Source organism: Epinephelus lanceolatus, chromosome 17 (assembly GCF_041903045.1).
Source record: "Epinephelus lanceolatus isolate andai-2023 chromosome 17, ASM4190304v1, whole genome shotgun sequence".
Classification (NCBI taxonomy): domain Eukaryota; kingdom Metazoa; phylum Chordata; class Actinopteri; order Perciformes; family Serranidae; genus Epinephelus; species Epinephelus lanceolatus.
This window is the reverse complement of record NC_135750.1, coordinates 8005001-8023560: the sequence shown is the minus strand read 5'-3', so window position 1 is coordinate 8023560 and position 18560 is coordinate 8005001. Positions and strand designations below refer to the sequence as shown.

Below are 18560 nucleotides of genomic sequence, written 5' to 3'. Positions count from 1 at the left end.
TATCTTCTCTTACTGTGAAATTCAACCGCTACAAGGTCATTACTGGTCTGCTCTTAATATACTGTTAAACACTGTGTCCAGAAGTAGCTTAGTGATGTAAATAAAGTTTAATATTATTACGACTTCATATAAGAACAGATGCCACCACAAAATATAAGCAGACATTTTTTTTATTTAATAATGTCTTGCATTGCATGTTGTAAGTGTAGTTTAAAAGTTTAACAAGCACAAACAGGCAGAGCTAGAGTGTAACATGACGAACAAAAATAGTATTATATATGATATAAATTGAGAAAAGTAACGGAGGATTTACTTGTGTAGCTTATGTAGGTATTTACATTTTTTCCTGGACCTGGTGGTGTGGTGATAATTGAGGTGTAAGAGTTGGTGTAAGTTAAGATGTCTGGGACAATGACAATGATGTATAATTTATAGGAAATGAAAATGTAGTTTGAAAAAAAAAAAAAAACGAAGTCCACTTACTTTTTGGGGCTTTTTAACACCATCTCACAGGCTTACTTAGGTGGCAGTTTTTAATCTTCACCTCAACTGAGGAGGACCATGAGATGTGGTTGAAACCCACAGACAAACCTTGTAAGTGGACCTTTTTTGTGAAGCCACTGTTTCCAATATCAAGAATGAACTTTCATGCTCCGAAGAAATAGGTACATACAATGTACTAGGTATTCTGTTAACCTTTCATCTTCAGGCACATACATTGCAAGGCTAGCTTTATATAAAAATATTGAAATTACAACTAACTTATGTACAAAACTTTAAACTCTTACAGCATTATATTAATTGAGCATAACTAAGTACATTTACGCTTGTTTTATACTGAAGAGAAATTTTAATATTTTCCATTTTCTGCTTCTGTATAGTTCTACTCCACTACCCTTTTTGTACTTTTTATTCTACTACATTTGTTTGACAACATCAATTACATGTTTCTTTGCAGATTCGGATTACAGTACAACATACAAATCAAGCAATGGATAACTAATGAATATGGATTTAGCTACCTGCAGCATATAAAGTAGTCAAACCATTTTTACTAGCTGCAACGATAGTGATACTTACACATGAATGATGATTTCAATCCAGTGTAGTATACATTATTCCTAAATGGGCCAATCTGTATAATAAGGACTTTTACTTTTGGTATTTTAGGTTTTATTTCTATACCAATACTTGTGTATTTTTACTGAGGAAAGATTTTGAATGCAATTTTTAGCTGCAACTCTTACTTGTAACAGAGTATTAATACACTGTGGTATTGCTACTTAAAAAAACAAACATCTTTATTCAATAATACAATGTACAAAAATCGTCAGGTGTAAAACAAGGACAAAAGGAGAGCTGTAACATGAATTGCAATGAGAGATACATGAAATTCTACAAACAGGATGAAATACTTACAAAATCATCACATACATATTTAGAAATTTTATAATATATAAAATAAAATAAGAATGGAAAAAACAGTTCATCTAACATGAGTGTGTTTCATCCTGCTTCTTCCATCACTGCATGGCACAGTGTGTAAGAATAAAATCACGCCCTCAACCGGAACTCTCGCGGTGCTTTCTTCTGACTGGTCACGTGGTGCGCATGCCCTTCCACTGTGCGACAGAAAACATGGCTGCGCTCTTGAGATCAGCCCGGTTACTCAAGTTTTCGCCTTCGGGCCTGCTTCAGATCACAGGGACCAAAAGAAACGGGCCGCCGCTCAGCCGGCTGTACAGCGGAGCTCTCGGCGGCGCGAGGACCGGAGTTTGTTCCCGACAGATCAGCCCTGTTTCTGGGAACGCGTCCAGGTATCATCTGTTAGCCGGTGTAGCTGTGATCCACGCGTGAGCGTGACGCACATTTGTCATTGAGGCTCAGTGACAGCCAGAGACACACACTTGTCCACATAAATATGAGCTGCAATATTAAACGTGGGGTCCTGACACCCGTAGCATTGCGTTATAATAAGTTAGCTAACAGTTAGCTTGTTGGGCAGCTGTTGGGTAGGTTAAACATGGCTCCCGTTTACACAAGGTGATGAGCAGAGGTTGTGTAACCAAGTCACTGCCACATAACAAACTAGTGTCACAAACTTAGCTCACACTCGTGATGTTAATGTTAGCAATACGTTTGTTTGCCCCTAAACGTCGTGTTAGCGTGACTACATGCTAGCTGTTAGCTTAAGGCTCATCACTGGAGCGCATCAGTCACGTTGCCATGCTGCAGCACATGTAATGCAGATATGTTACTGTCAGATTTGGCATTTTGTATTTTATCATAAAGTACAAGAGAAACAGTGACGTCAGTTGCTGCAAAAGCTGATGGATAGCAGGCCTACGTCACTCTGCTGGGGCTTTGTCTCTCAAGGTCATGGCTGTTGAAACTACAAACAGCCTTAAAGCAGGCAGAGCATCCAGAGATGTTTCTGTGTCAGGAGAGCTGTTGATAAATTTTTATGTCTCACATGCATCCACTGAACAGCTGTGTTAATCTGTGTTTCATGCACTGCACCCAAATGATTTTACTCTCTCGGCTCTTCTATCAATCTCTTCTCTTTAACTCCATTCATCCAACCTGCTCTTCTTAACTGTGATGATCTACCCCTACACAGCCGTGTGTGGCCGTATGCAGCGGGATGTGTGCGTAACTATACCGTGGCCACAGAGCAGAAGGATGAGCCCAGCGCTGCCGTGCGGTCCAAGCAGGCGCAGCATTTTGACTGGGCTCTGGCCAAGCTGGACAGCTCCGTGAGGAGGACTGGTCGCATCACCAAGACCCAGCTGCTGCGTATCTTCCATGATATCTGCAGAACAGGTAGGCAGTGATCAGGGGGGGTTTAGGGTCAGATGGCAGATGGAGGCGGGATGATCAAACTGCTGATGCCTTACTTTTGCTTAGCACCATTTAGACACTCAGATCTCTCCCTTTATCCACCCTGTGTGTTTGCAGGGTATCCCAGTGGTAACCAGGCCTTGCTGCTGCTGCGTAGCTGTGGCACGCTGCTGCCAGAGGTGCCCCTGGAGGAGCGCACCGAGCTGGCACACCGTATATGGGAGAAGCTACAGGAGTTAGGTAAGAGGCCACAACACTGACATCAAGCTAACCATCTTATACTGCAAAGTACTGTTAATGTTTGCTGCTGCTGAACCTTAAAGTATTAAACCATGGTTTTGCACGTTGTCGTCCGCAGGTGCACTGTATGATGTCAGTCACTACAACGCCTTGCTGAAGGTTTACCTGCAGAATGAGTTCAAGTTCTCCCCCACTGACTTCCTGGCCAAGATGGAAGCAGCTAACGTCCAGCCCAACAGAGTAAGCACTGCACTGCAGAGTACAGTTATTGTAGGAAACACTTGAAACAGACAACCATATGAAGATGTTGGTTGATGTAGTGTATTGATGTTTCAACAATTCACATTTCTTTTTTATTTTTGTGCACAGGTTACCTATCAGAGACTCATCACAGCATACTGCCAAAATGGAGACATCGAGGGAGCCAGGTGAGCAGAATTTGTGTTCTCATCATGACCCAACCAACAACAGATTTCCAACTCTGCCATCTGCAACTTGACAGATTCCAAGTTTCCAAAAGCTGACTTTTGGTCGAGCTTGGTTACAGCGCCAACATCTACCATTAAATTGCATCCAAAATCACACACTATGCACTACATACCCAATATGTGTTCTGTCGTTCAATACACTTTTGCGTACATAAACAGTAGTATGTCAGCTGGAGACTCATAACCATGGTAACATGTGCCCACCTCAGCTCTACTGGCATCTGCAAGCATGATAAACCTCTGGACTGTTTAGTTTTTCATCACATCTGTATTAGTAACTTTGTGTTAGCTGTTTGAAAATGGGACTCACAGGTGAACTCATTGTGTAATGTAATGTCACAGGCATCTCTGTCGCCAGATAATGGTTAAATTAGCTAAATGCGAACATTAGCATGCTAACAAGTTGATATCTTTGTTTGTATCAGTTGTCAGTGCACGGCATACTCACATTTCTGGAGCCACGCCTCCAGCCTAAATCATGTTGTACCCAAAACAATGCTCAGTAATCATGTAATGTGTCATCCATCTGTAATAGTAACCTTACCACTTCATTAAGTGTTACCAAAGTTGCACAGCAGGCAACAGTCAGTGACCAAAGTCATTCACCTTCAGAGAGGTATTAAGTACTTATAGACGTTACAGTGCCGCCTTGTTTGCATACTGTAATATTTCACTGGTAATTCACTTACTGTTGGTTTCATAATAAGGTTTCAGACATGCTAAAAAATATCTTTTAGCATACTAAAAAGCAGGATGGAATTTTGGACACAGCCAGAGTCGTTTTAAATGTTCCTCTCCACTCTCTCAGCACCATATTGGGCTTCATGAAGAGCAAAGATCTGCCCATCACTGAGGCTGTTTTCAGCTCCCTGGTGACGGGCCATGCTCGTGCAGGGTGAGTGTCACTGCTTTGCTCTTGTAGCATGCTGTGTTAATGGCTCACAATAAGTGTTGGTGTTGAAATGATTAAATTTTAAGTCAGCTGTCATCTGTCACTGTGCAGAGACATTGAAAGTGCTAAGAACATCCTGCCTGTGATGCGGGGAGCCGGAATTGAGCCTGGTCCTGACACTTATGTGTCACTGCTGAACGCCTACGCTGAGAAGGGAGACTTGGACGGTCTGACAAAGGTGTGTGTGTTTGTTCAGTCGATCCTGATGCACATTTTACACCATTTTATTCACGTTTGTTTGTATCTAATAAATGGCTGTCTAACAAATGCTCCCCCCTGTCCTTCCCTTCATCCCCTCCCCATCTCTCCACCTCTTTCTGTGTCAGACTATGGAGGAAGCTGAGAATGCAGACTGCAGTCTGATGGACAGGGACATCATGCAGGTCATCTACTCTCTAGCCAAGGCCGGACACCATCAGCACATCTCTGTGATGAGTGAGCGTGTGAAGTTAGAGAGGGGTTACATTCCAGGTAAACAGACACCTCATGGTTTTCCACTTCAGTGTAGTCTTCAGCAGCGACATTAGAGAGTCTGCTGCATTTGTATTGTACGCTCAATATTTGTTGTTCTTCCTGTAGATGCCATGAACTTGTGCCTGACCCTCATCACCCAGAGCCAGGAGGACACGGCTTTCCACATGCTGAAGACTTTCCCCTCTCTGCAGCCTGAATACGCCAACGGCGACAACACCAATGTGGGCAACTTCTTCCTCAGACACTGTGTCAACATGGATACGGTACGTCCATTGCTCCCTGAACCTAATGTCATTACAGTATATGTTGAATCATAATTTTAGATTTTAAATGTAATTTTAAAAAATATATGTGCATTACAGCCTATGGAGAAGATCGGCAGATATTGCAAAGAGTTGCAGGACTCAAACATGCACACGTCGGCACTCAGCTTCGCCCTGTCCTGCGCTCTGGAGGCCAGGAAGACTGGTACAGCACACACCATCATTTACCTGAATTTAGAGAGACTGTTGCACAGATGTGTCTTCACTCATATGTGTGCATTTGGTGAATTATGAATATTAGATCATTGACCTCATAACAGATATGTAGCTGCAAACTATATCAAGTTACTGCAGTGATAGGAAGCTAGGAAAGTCATTTAACTGAATTATATGTGTTTTGCAGCTATGTGTTTGGAGCTGATGAAAATAATGAAGGAGAAGGACTTCCCTGTAAGGCCTCACTACTTTTGGCCCCTCCTCACACAGCACCTGAAAGACAACAACGTAGAGGGTACGCATGCACACACACACACACACACACACACACAGCTTTTTAATTTATATGGAGGTGTAATGTGCTGTTTTTCACCTTTTGATTCTGCAGCTTCACTTCAGGGATAATTTCCACATGATCAGTTTTTATCCAACCTTTGTTTAATAGCTGGGGGCTGTTTGCTTTTCTTTTTTTCACTCTTTAGAGACATTGATTTCACCGAAGCTTTTCCTGTTCTAAATCAGATTCCTTCATTGTCATGTATAAATAGTGACCAAAATTCCTTTAAAAAGGGTCTTTTGGTTGCAAAGTGTGGTTTAACAGGAAAAAAAACTCTAAAACCTTTAAACACTTCATACTTTACTTCACTTAAACTTCCATCCTGTGCTTGAAGGGTGGTTATTTTTCAACTAGGGCCCTTTTTTCCCAATGATTTTGTGCCTAAATGTCCAATGTTGAGTGAAACTGCTGCAGCTGACAGCGGCGAAACAGGCTGCACTGTAACCTCCTGGGTCACATTCGCACTGTCACTTTAAGTATACTAAAAATGCTTGTTTTTGCCACCAGCAGGCTCAGATTATTGTTTGATCTGTCTGACATCATTATGGAAATGACCCTACAGAGATAGACCACCTTGTTTAACCAGAAACAGCCCTGAAATCACTATCGCCAAAGCCACCAGACTCCTTTTCATTTTCATTCACTCAGTCATTTATAATCCGTAACTGCTAATCCTGGTACAGGGTTGCATGGGGGGGCTGGAGCCTATCCCCCAGCGGACATTGTGCGAGATGCGGAGTACATTCTGGATAGGTCGCCAGAGTATCACAGGGCTGACACATGACAAACAACCATTCATGCTCACGTTCACACCTACAGGCAATTCAAAGTTACCAATTAACCTGCCCTGCATGTTCTTTGGAGAAACCTGGAGAAACCCCACGCTGACACAGGAAGAACATTCAAATGCCACACAGAAGGGTCCCACCTGGCTGGTGGATTCGAACCCAGAACTCTCTTGCTGTGAGGCGACAGTACACTGTCGTGCTGCCCAAAAAACACACGAAACAGTCATTTTATCAGCGTAAAACACACTTCAGTCAAAGCTGACAGAACAAAAAACCTAATAGGAGCTGTCTTGGTTCATCTTTCCACTGTCACTATCACTAACCTCTGTTTGGTTGAAATAAACTCTTAATTCATCCAGTTAGATATAACTGTCTCTACACATGTTAAAATTACTGTTTATTTAAATGGAGTCCGGTGGGTTTGGCGATTTCAGGGCTGTTTCTGGTTAAACAAAAAGAATATTACTCTATAACAAAAAGTTTCCTCTCTGTAGGGATCCTTTTCATAATGCCATGAGACGCATATAACAATGATCTGAGCCTGTCAGTGGCAAAAACAACCACTGTTAGCAGGCGTTGTGTGATGGGTGAATGTACCTCGAGTGGTTACAATCAGCCTGTATCGCCCCTTTTCAAAAGTAGCTGTTGCCAGTTACTTAGACACAAAAACATGGGAAAAAATGACCCATCTAAAACAAACAAAAAAAACAATGAAGTTACCCTTTTAGCTATAACTTTGAAGGCTGTAGCTTTAGAGAGACCAGTAGTTGAAAAATGAACATGGTGAGTTGTCTTGAGAAGCTTGTCGTTGGACCCTAATGCCACTCCAGCCTCATGTGAACAATTGCACGTGTATGTGAGAACTTAATGGATGGCCCCTTGAAGGAAAAAAAATGTGCCTACCAGCTGTTTGCACGTCCAATCTGACACAGAGAGCATGATATTCACAGTTTATGAGCATGTATGTGTGGTATTTTTGTGGTGTAAGGGGGATTATGACTTCCTCAGTCCTCTGTACCAGAAAGAGCTTTTAAAGGAGCGTTTCCCTCAAATATTAATGCCCTACAGAGTGGTCCAACTGGGACAGATTTCACCGGGCTGGGGCAGTCAAGGGCAAAGAAGTCCGATCCCTGCGTGAGAGAGTTAGAGCAGGAGGAGATGAAACGACACATACATGCACACTTCCTCACAAATACACACACACACACATGGAGGTCTCTCTGGAGAGCTCTAGAAATAGATCGCAAAGTTTAGAACTCGTCATGACGGCCACTTTGGACAGACAAGCCAAAAAGACACTCTGACTTTCAGAGAGTGCGCTCAGACATGAATGTCATCGTTTTTATTCCCCTTCTTGGTCTCCAAATTCCGGCCTCTTGTGTCCTCCTGGGTGCATGGCTAAAGGACATGTTGTGACCAATCAATTGTGTTTCTTTTTGTTTGTTTACTGAACGAAGGCTTCAGGCTAATAAATTTATAGATTACAGTTGAGATAATATTTTCTCAGAAAACAGTGTTTTGCCAACAAAATCAGTGGATGTCCTCTCAGAAAAGATGAAATGTCCAACAGTAAACCTAGTGTTATGGCACTTCCTGCACAAACTGACTCTGTGTTACAGCTGATACTGTATCAAGTGCTCCAAAGCTGCTGAAAGGAAGTGGTGCACAGTAGTGTGTGAGGATGGTTGATCCAGCGACCTTTGCCCCGTGGCAGGGGGCACCTAAGTCTCCTTGTTGGCGGACTCAGGGGGGCTCAGTAGCGTGAAGCACATGCAATCACACTACAGGAATGCACATACAGGTCTGAGGCTGCGGGGTCAGAGGTCATTTTGCTCCAGTAGCTTTCCTCAGATTGTTCCTAAGCTCAGATTTTCACCCAGATCTTCCCATGGGTCCTTGAAATCCGTGAAAAGAGACAAAAAAATAGATAAGTCATTGAAAGTGCTTGAAGTTCTTTTTGCATTTACTGTCTGCGCATGTGTCTCCTGTAGTTGCGTCACTGTCACTTGCCACCTCCCTCGAATAAGTGCGATGGTATCATGCGTGCCTGAGTGATTGAAGTCGAATGATGCAGGTATAGCAGTGGCAAGAAGGCTAACGTTAAGACAACCTTAAGCTATGCCTTGAAAATGTAAATTCCAGGACTTTTTTTTTTTTGACTCACCAAAGGCTTATTAATGATCAGCTGGACGTCCATGTGGCCTGATGCGCAGCCTGCAGCAAATTGACCTTGAACTATGACTTGGGTCCTTGAACTTGAGGAAATTGGACATGGGAAGTCCTTGGGTATGGGAACCCTGAAATTGCTTGTCCCATTGCCTTCACTGAGTGAGTGGCTGGACATGAGGCGTTCCTTTTCTACTGAGCGTTAAGCCAGTGTTGACACTTTGTCCAACGCTAAATGGAAAACTGGTATCCATGTTTTAAAGTTTGCTCTCTCTATCTGCATCTTACGACAGTTTATGGCTCAGCACGTGCAGTTTAGTGGAATATTCCCGTTCCCAATTTCTGTCTGCTGAAGGTTATTTCCCTCCTTTGTTTTTGTCAGCGATGAGCTTGTGGCTGAAATCGTGTCAGTGACAGATAGCCATCATTTGGAGACTTGTCAGAATTCACAACTCATTATGAACGTACCCTGTCAAATGCGTTCAGCAGCAGCTTGGCTTTTAAGTGCTTTATTTATGCTGAGCTCTGGCTCTCTCTTTGGGGTTTTTTAGAGCGATTAATAAATGATGTATTTTTCCCCTGTCAGCTAATTGACAGTATCTGAGCTGGCAGGGAGGAGAAGCCGGTTTGACCACTGTGGCGACGGTGCAGATTGACTTCAGTGTGCGGTCCAGACAGATTCTCAGTTTGAATGGTGAGATGCCTCAGCGCCTTCCTTGGCAGCATGAAGAAGAGGACTAGACATGAGTTTAAACATGCACAACCACACACACACGTAGACACATACTCGTACTCCAATTCCCCAACCGACCGCACAGTCTCAAAGCCACACAAACACATCAGACTGCATCCATTTAGTTATCGCAGTGCGGAAAGAGAGATGAACCGACGGAAGGAAGAAAAGTGGAGAAACTTCTCTTTTTGTAGCACACCAGTGGCTCGTTTCCGATGGTGTTAGCCTTAACCCTCATGAATGATGCAGTCTCTTTTTTCCCCCTCTCTCTCTCTCCCTCTCTTACACACTCCCTGGCTGCAGGAGGTGTGTGTGTGTGTCCACATTTGTGAAGGAGAGGTGGGGGGGCTTTCGGGGGACAGTGCAGGTGATGTGACTGATGAGGAGTGACTTGATTTCATGTAAATGCAAGCGCTCTGAGGGAATTCACTTTGGATTACGCGCCCCACTGTGCATGGCCCATGAAATATTAAGCGCTGTGTCACTTTTTGTCCACAGGTGTCACTAGCGGGCAGAGAGGCCAGAGCCATAGAGTTGGAGGAGAGCAACGGGGGAGGGATGGGGAGAAAGGGGGGGGGAAAAAATCCCTTTGCATTTTGATGAGGTGTGGATTTGGCGGGTTTAGCGGAAGCATATGCTGGGCCATACTTCCCACCTGCCGCCAGCTAGTCACCGCTTGTCAGTCCTGGCGAAGCAGCGCGCTCTTATCACTTGTGACATGGTGGAGCAAATAAAAGAGGGAGGGAGAGGGAGGGGAAAGTGCAGAGGAAGAGAGTGTTTCTGGCCTTGTGTGTTTTGGGTGATGAGAGATGTAAAGGCTCTCTTGTATAGTCCGCTTTCCTTCCTGGCCACCCACACCTGACTCTATTTATGTGACCTCATCTTCACCCCTTTAACTCTTCCTTTAATACGGCTCTTTAAAGTGGAGTGGGCTGCATTAAAGAAGCACGGCAGTCTGTAATGTCGTCCTCCATGAACTCGATTCCAGCCTCAGCTGAGTTAATTGATGGGATGAGCGCCAGGCATCACCTTGATTAAAGGGGGAAAAAAAGCAAGCGAGCATGAAATCGTCGCTTTTCTTACCTCATAAGATTGAAGTGTTCTTGTACTGTTTTCAAACAACAACCCGCCAATGCCTCGCAGCACACAAAGTCTACCTTTAGAGAGTCATAGACGCGGAGAGATGGTGCGACAGATGGTGTTGGGGGAGAAAGAAAAGGAGAAGTGACAGGTACTCATGTCCAAGGACGGGAGGAGATGACAGCGACCGGTTCACTCCACTCCTCTTTTCCTCTCGTTTCTCCATCCTCACTTCTCGTCTGTCACAGTTAACCTGAAGACATGAATCTGATGATGATATCTTGTGACCACTGCCATGCTTAACTCACTACTTTGATACTTCTTGCCCGGATGGTATGTCAGGCTTTATGCTGACCAACCTGGAGAGGCCTCTACTATTCTCAATTCTCCTCTGTGCCCAATCTTTATTTAAATTGTTCAGACAGGGGAGAAGGCAGAAAGGGTTCCTGACATGAGGATTATGGAGGGAAAAGTAAAAGACCTAAAGGGAGAACAGGTCAAATGACACTACATAATATCACATATTATTTTATGTTGTGTCTTCGCTTTTTGGCGTAGTTCAAATTACTTTAGTTTGAATTGCGTTAAACCAGTCCGTATTGTTAGACTATGGAGACGTTATACAGGATGCACAGTGTCACGTACCTTCACACGGCAGTGATGGGAGGAAGCTGAGGTGGTTGAAAGGAACCACATTTGGCAATTTGTGTCAAAAATCATAACTAGGTTAATTAAGACTACCAAACACATCGTCACAATCCATGCAACAGTACTTCTGTTTTCTCTCTCTTACTTTCTGGTCTTCTCTTGGTGTCTTGACGTCACTGTTGAGGCCTTTGTACACTGAGCCTGTTCTTTACGATGAATTTTTTTAATCCGTCTTCCAAAAACAATCGTTATACACAGAAACCTTGCACAGTGATCCTGATGCATTTTCTCATTCTATTCGTTGTGAAAACTCACAATACGTTACAAAATGAGAGGACGTGTTTCCTCCTTTGCTTCACTGGAGTTAACTCTCTGACTGTCACCACTCCCTCTCTGTCTTGCATTTGGTACCGCAGCTGCATGAAGGAGCGGAGCTGTCCTCCACCTTCTGTGTGCGGTCCACATCCTCCTCCTCTTCTTCATCATCCACCTGAATATTACTTTCGGACATGTTCAGAGTGACCCTTTCAGAGTTATTAAATGGTTCTATGCACCCCATTCTTCTGTCTTGTCTCAACTGTGTCCCGCCGCAACATTTTTTTTTTTTTTTTCACTGAATCTTGGTCAGGTGTCTCAAAAGGCTTCTGGCGGATGCAAAAAAGACAGAAAATCTAACCTCTGAAAATTTTATTGACGGATGAAAGTTTCGTACTGTGTGTGCAAGCGTGATTGACACACTATGAAGTCGAATTTAATTTTAGATGTGCGACAATTTCAGACCAAAAAACCCCCAAAACGGACTCAGTGTGCAAAGGCCTTTAGTTTGTCAGGCAGCCAGTGGGAGATCAAGGAAATTTCAGCACCCGGCCAAGAAATAGTCTAAGACACAACCCCTGTGAAACCACAAAGTATCATTAATGACTGACATGATTATTGTTTCCAATAGAAATCACAATAACGACATTATCGCTATAGTAATAGTAATGGTAAATTCATCTTTCACTTTGTTTATTGTGCATTTTGTCTGTTTTTTCGTATATGGATTACACTCAAAATCTGACTTTAGTGAGGCGGAGAGGAAGACAAAGCGAGAACAGAAAGAAAGGGAAATTATTTAAGAGGCACTGGATTGCTTACACGATACTTCATATGTGTATTATTAACATGATATCATATATATCATTTGAAATATCACGGTTATCACCAGTGTATCTCAACACCCCTAGTGTCGTTTTTACTCTCCAGTTTTTGTACAGATTAAACAACATTGATTAGGTAGCTCATCAGACAGAGCAGACTACCTGTTCCCTCTGTTTTCAGTCTTTGTGCGAAGCTTAGATAACTGGCTAAAGGCAGTAGTTTCATATTTACCATCCAGACTTGAGAATGTTATGTGTAAAGCTTGTTTTGCTTCAGTAAAGCTGCCCTAGAAAGTAAGCAGTAGCACTCGCAGGCCAAACGGATGTCACTTCTTAGAAGCCTGACTTAGTAGTGCTTAGCTAAGACATGCCGCGCCTTTAAGGCCACAAGCCTGTAAATAATGGGAGTGAAAATTGAGCAAAGCAGGCTGTGGTTCAAAGGGTTAAAAGCTCTTTGTCACAGACTTGACTTGACAAAAAAACAACACTAACGTGCTTGTTGGACAACAGAAAAGTGCTGATGATCATGAAAGCTCACACACGGAAGCCGGAAAGCACGAGAGAGTGAGACGGCTGGCTTATGTGTTTATACCTCCAGCTCTCCATTCACTTGTTTTCTGTATGTCTGGCTCACCGTGAAATTGATTATGGATTATTCAGGAGGAAAGCAGGAGCTACCTCTCTTCTTTCATAAAAAAAAGCCTGGATGAAAGCGATTAGGGGGTAAGAATGGACGGGCGGACGACAGAATGGACGGATCCTCCATTGAGAAGAAAGAAGAAGATCGCCTGTTTACTTTTTCTCCTTTTCCTGAAAGCAGGGTAGATGGATAGTGAGAGGGGTGGATGAATGAGTGATATGGATGGAGGAGAAGGCCAGATGGATGGATGGAGTGGTTCAGGTAGCTGTACCTGGGGTAATGCAGCCCTAGCCGCAGGTTTTAATGGCATATAAAAGCCCGGGACTCATATTTTATTCAGCTAAAGAGAGAGACCAGGTGAACACATACGTCCCAAGAGGCTGCAGAAAAACAGAGCTGTATATATATATATATATATATATATATATATATATATGTGTGTGTGTGTGTGTGTGTGTGTGTGTGTGTGTGTGTGTTTCAAAACCTGAGTGGAGAGTAAATACACACAGTGTCTTGAGGTGTGTCAACTCAAGGAAGCACTTTAAGGTAGTTTGCTGAAGTCCGCATGGGAACACAGTGTATTGGTACACTGAATGTGGTCATATATAGCATATAGATGCACCTTGAACCACATAGCAACACACACTGTGAATGAACACACACACACACACACACACGGGGGCCTGTACATGCCTTCATTGAGGCCAGTGTCCTTTATGGGCACGCTTCCAGACATATGCAAAGTGCTGCACTGCCTCCTCCTCATGTGCACAAACACACTTGCGGGTGTTTTGAGAGTGCACGTGTGGCTGTTCCATATGCATGTGGCTGTTTTGGCCTCCTTCCCTGGGGCAGGACCTCAGGGCTCTGCTGGAGAGCAGGGTGATGGTGCGGGAGTCCACTTCAGGACGAGTGCGTGTTTATATACACGTATCCTACAGTCCAAGGTGGAGAGGGGAGCAGCAATTAGCATTTTGTTGATGGTGTGTGTGTTTGTTGGGGGAGTACCTGGCCATTTACCTGAAGGGGCGAGAGAAAGTGTGTGCCAGCTCATTTCTTAGACCCATATTTGAAAGTGCCCACACAGCTCGGGGGCCTGTGCATGAGAGTGAGCGGGGGAAAGTGTTTGTATCTGTAGAAGTGCAGCATGTGATTGGATTAAAACAGCCAAACAGAAAAGTGTGTTCACCCCAAAATGTTATTGTCCTGAATTTCAGGGATGCACAGACAAGAAACTAATCTCATACTCACACGTTTTTGTTTTGACCATTGATCCAAATATGCTCGGTTACATCTGTCACCACACAGACATATTCTACCTGTACTTGTATCTGTATCTGTCGGGGGGGTCTGACACCTTTTATTTTGTATGAACAAGGTCTTTTTTGATGCTTTTTTATGCACACTGGAACCTTATTCATATTCAAAGTACACAAAAATCCCAGTGTGAATCAGTTTACTTTCATTGTGAATTAGAAAATAGTTACTGGACCACACAGGACCCTATCACGGGCCCGTGAGCCAAAAGTTTAGTGTTGCTGGTTTAAATCAGCACTTGTTACAGCGTCTAAATTTTGTAGTTTTGTCGCTTTTTCTTTTATTTCATCACAAATGGAATATTCTTTGGTTTGAGACGATTAGTTTGAAGACACCACCTTAGATTCTGGGAACATTTTCACTATTTTCTGCTGTTTTGTGGACTAATAATGTAATCCAAATCAAACCTTTAATCACAACACATACACTTGTTTTTTTTGTTTTTTTTGGTATGGCTGTTGACTCAAATATTGTTAATATTTGTAAAACTGCTGTCACTACACAAAAACCATTGAACTTGTGTTTTCATGGACAAAAAGCTGATGTTAATTTCTTTGCCGGTGTGCTTTGTAGGTATGCTCGAGGTGGTGAAGGGCATGAACAAGCTTGAGATGTGCCTCGATGTCGAGACTATATACAGCTACATCATCCCTGCCTTCCCCAGCATGGAAGCAGCTCGACAGGCCTTGGAGGTAATCCATGTCTCTGTGTGTGTGTGTGTGTGTGTACACGTGTGTGTATGTGTGTGTTTACATGTGGCCAGTGTGTATGAAAAAGTTTTTGCTCACATAAAAGTGATTTTTTTTTTCTGTCCAGGATGCTGAAGTGTCTTTTGAGTCGGAGGGCTTCATGGCTTCAGAGGTTCGCTTTATTGCTGGTAGAGACCTGGCTGAACTATACACCAAATGTAAGCCTACACACACGCACACACACACACACACACACACACACACACACACACACACACACACGCTTACACACACACTTACACATTCCACAGAAGCTCTACTGCATCTTGAGCACCCATCATCATAAAAATCGCAGCTTCGCCTGCGGGCTAATTGGACCAGCGTTAACACACACACACCCACACACACACCCATGCACACACGCACACGCACTCATACATTTGCCCACTTACTCCTCTGTGCTCATCAGGCCTTTTAAGAGATTAGTCTGTGTGAATATGTAAAGAGCGAGAACGAGAGGCGCCTCAACTGGCGGAGGGACGGGATTGAGAAGGCTGTTAAATAATGGATGACTCTTCCTGTTTTCTGTCTTTCATCTCGTTTTAGTCTCAAACATCCACCGCTCGTTTTCACATACGTCGCTCTGTTGCCGCTTTATGTATTTCAGAAAGTCCCCAATGGATTTTTTCCCCTCACATTAAGACAGTTTTCAGTGTTTTCTCTTCGGTATGCATTATTGCCATAAACACAGCGCAACCCTAAAAAGCTTCCTCTGAAAAGTTAATCAGGCCTATGCTGCTTTCAGCTTCTTAAAGATGTGTGACTTTTTCACTTTAAAATGTCTAAAAACAAATAGACCAATCTTACTTACATTATCCTAAAGTTTTCCAACAGTGTTCAAACCCAGAGGAATCTGATTTTAACCAAGACAAGGTCCATGTGGTCGCCGTGGCCTGTCAGTGGCGTCATATTGCATTGCACATGCATCAGGGTCGTGGTTGTCTGTTAGGAACAGACATAAATTGACTTTTTATCCAGTTTTAAGCCACATTATGATGCTCTTTTGATAGATCTTGGTTGTTTTTAACCAGATGAAGGATTTTAGTCATCGGATGTCTGGATGTTAAGTTTTCAGAGACACAAGCTGAGTTGGCGGCAAATCCAGTCGCTGCCGTGTTGAACAGTGTCAGAGAAACACTGATTTGTAACATGAATCGCTGGGTCCCTTTGTTTTTGGAGAGGAAGAGATCTCTGCGGATAATTTGGCTCACTTTTGGTCACACAAACAATTTAAAGATACCGCTGCGGGCACTGGAAACTGTTCACGGGCATCTCTAACAATTCATTGACATTTTATAAATTAAACTTAATTTTTTTTTTTTTTTTGAAATTTTCTTTTTATTTGGAAAAGCAAATATTTACAGTTTCATTTACAACATTGCAATCATTCCCTGGACCCCAAAAGTGTCATTTCCCTTGGTTTAAAATTAAACTTAAATTTATTACTGAAAAACCCAATCATGAAAATAATTGTAGTTTATTTATAACACATATATTTATTTAATAATCTCATTTTTCTTGGGTTTTGGTGTGCTAGTTAAAGAAAGGTGTCAACTCCTCCATTCCATATCATTCAGTCCACATAAACACAAGTCTATCTTTTCTCTTTCTCTCCATCTCATTATGTATCTGTGTCTCTTCTCTGTCTCCCAGTGTCAGATCCCTCCTTCCCTGCGTTGGACCTCAGCAGCTTCCGCGGCAGCCTCATCCAGGGCTTTAGAAAGTGAGTCAATTAGCCCGTCGTCTGTTTGTGTCTTAATGTGTTCTCCGTCATTTGATATTCCATATTTCTCCATATTTTGCCTCATAACTCCTGACTGGCGTTTTAGGGAGGCCCGTAGCACTATGGAGGTCACTGCGGCATATGCTACGACTATGACATGTGCAGCCTATCACACCATCTACAGCGTCTGTGTGTGTGTGGGCAGCTGCAGGGAAAAACACTCCATCAAACACACACACACACATATATACACGGCTGCCTCATGCATATGGAGGCAGTCATCCCTCAGCTCTCGCCCCAAAGCACCGTGGGAGATATGTAAATTAGCAGATGCCCACCACTGCCCCTCATACCCCGGACCCCGTACTGATCTCACTCTCTCTCACACTCTCTTTCTCACACACACACAAACAGTTGGCCCTAGGACCAGGGTCTGACCCGTGGGCTTTTGTTGACGGGGTGTTTATGAATATTTACAGTTTAACACTACACATCCGCACAAAAACACTTGGGCCCCTGAGCGAGGCTAGAGGTGGGTCACAGAGAAAAGCGCTGACTTGTCTGCAGGAACCAAAGTTATTTCCTCTACAAAAAAAGCCAGAACTCACTCAGCTGAGCTCAACTTCAAAGTTTAAATTCAGTCAATACATTCTCTCCTCAGTGGACTGATTATTTAACTAATATAATGGATAAAGTAAAGATGGGAGTAGTTACAGCAGATGCACGATTGCAGCAAAAGAGTTTTAGCTCATTTCCAAACCACAAATAGATTACCTGATTTTTGGTGCAGAATTTGGCATGTCTTCTGTGTGTGTGTGTGTGTGTGTATGGCCGTTCTAAATATTTAAAACCAGTACATCCAGAAACTGTTTGTCCCTCTCTTTTTGTGTCTGAATCCGCTCCCTCTCCTCCATTTGCTTTGCTCTCGTTGCATTAACGCACACATACACACACCTACACACTCCTCTGACTGTTAGGTTGCCTGACAGGGTCATAATTGGGCTTGTCACTTGGGGAGCGTGTGTGTGTACGTGTGTGCGCGTGAGTGTCGTTTCATTGCAAAGCGGGACCTGCCCCTGTCAAAGACAAGGTCAGGGGATAATTTAATCATTAAAGACCTCTTCTTCTCTCTTCTCCTCTCATCTCTCATCTCCCCCTCTCTCCTCCTCTCCGCCAACTAGCTGACAACGCCAGAAATGTCACACGTTGTCATCATTTAGCCTGTGTGTGTGTGTGTGTGTGTGAGAGTTTGTGTGTGTCTTTGTGGTTTCCCAGGCTTTTGTGCTGCAGTCTCTCCTCTCTTGTACTGTGGGATCGAGGGTGTCAAACTGAAAAATCCGTTGCTCTGACTTGCCGTATTGTATTGTGCTACACTGTCAATTCAGGAGCTATGACACTGTCAGGATTATGGTTACTTGAATCAAATCCCTGTTACTGCCAACAGTGTGTTAATCCATCTAAATTCGTATATATGAAATATTTACGCAGTAGGTTGGGAATTGGATATTCCAAATGGAGGAGAAAATCTAAAAAATCTCACACAAATAGATAAAATCTAATATATTGTTACAGATTTAAAACAGTACTCACATCCTACAGATTAACTATAAATCCCTGGTTCAGCAACAGTACAAAGTTCACAGAGAGTACAAACATTCAATAGTAAAGAGAGCTTAGTTCAGAGACATGTTGCAATATTGTGATTTGACAGTTTCATGGGGAGCGAAGCAGAGTTTGTAGGAGAGTGAAGAAACACATGGAGAGGA

General features: G+C 43.2%; 1 protein-coding gene across 1 annotated transcript in view; it reads left to right on the top strand.

Moving 5' to 3' along the window:
- Window positions 1-1604: 1604 nt before the first annotated feature.
- Window positions 1605-18560, top strand: part of lrpprc (leucine-rich pentatricopeptide repeat containing) — a 77696-nt gene continuing 60740 nt past the window's right edge. Inside the window, exons 1-14 of the mRNA XM_033613125.2 lie at window positions 1605-1817; window positions 2621-2823; window positions 2959-3081; window positions 3200-3321; window positions 3451-3509; window positions 4378-4464; window positions 4573-4699; window positions 4848-4992; window positions 5101-5258; window positions 5358-5463; window positions 5662-5769; window positions 14896-15014; window positions 15139-15229; window positions 16725-16794. Coding sequence (XP_033469016.1) covers window positions 1612-1817; window positions 2621-2823; window positions 2959-3081; window positions 3200-3321; window positions 3451-3509; window positions 4378-4464; window positions 4573-4699; window positions 4848-4992; window positions 5101-5258; window positions 5358-5463; window positions 5662-5769; window positions 14896-15014; window positions 15139-15229; window positions 16725-16794 — 1724 coding nt within the window. The 5' untranslated portion in view covers window positions 1605-1611. The remainder of the gene's footprint in view (window positions 1818-2620; window positions 2824-2958; window positions 3082-3199; window positions 3322-3450; window positions 3510-4377; window positions 4465-4572; window positions 4700-4847; window positions 4993-5100; window positions 5259-5357; window positions 5464-5661; window positions 5770-14895; window positions 15015-15138; window positions 15230-16724; window positions 16795-18560) is intronic.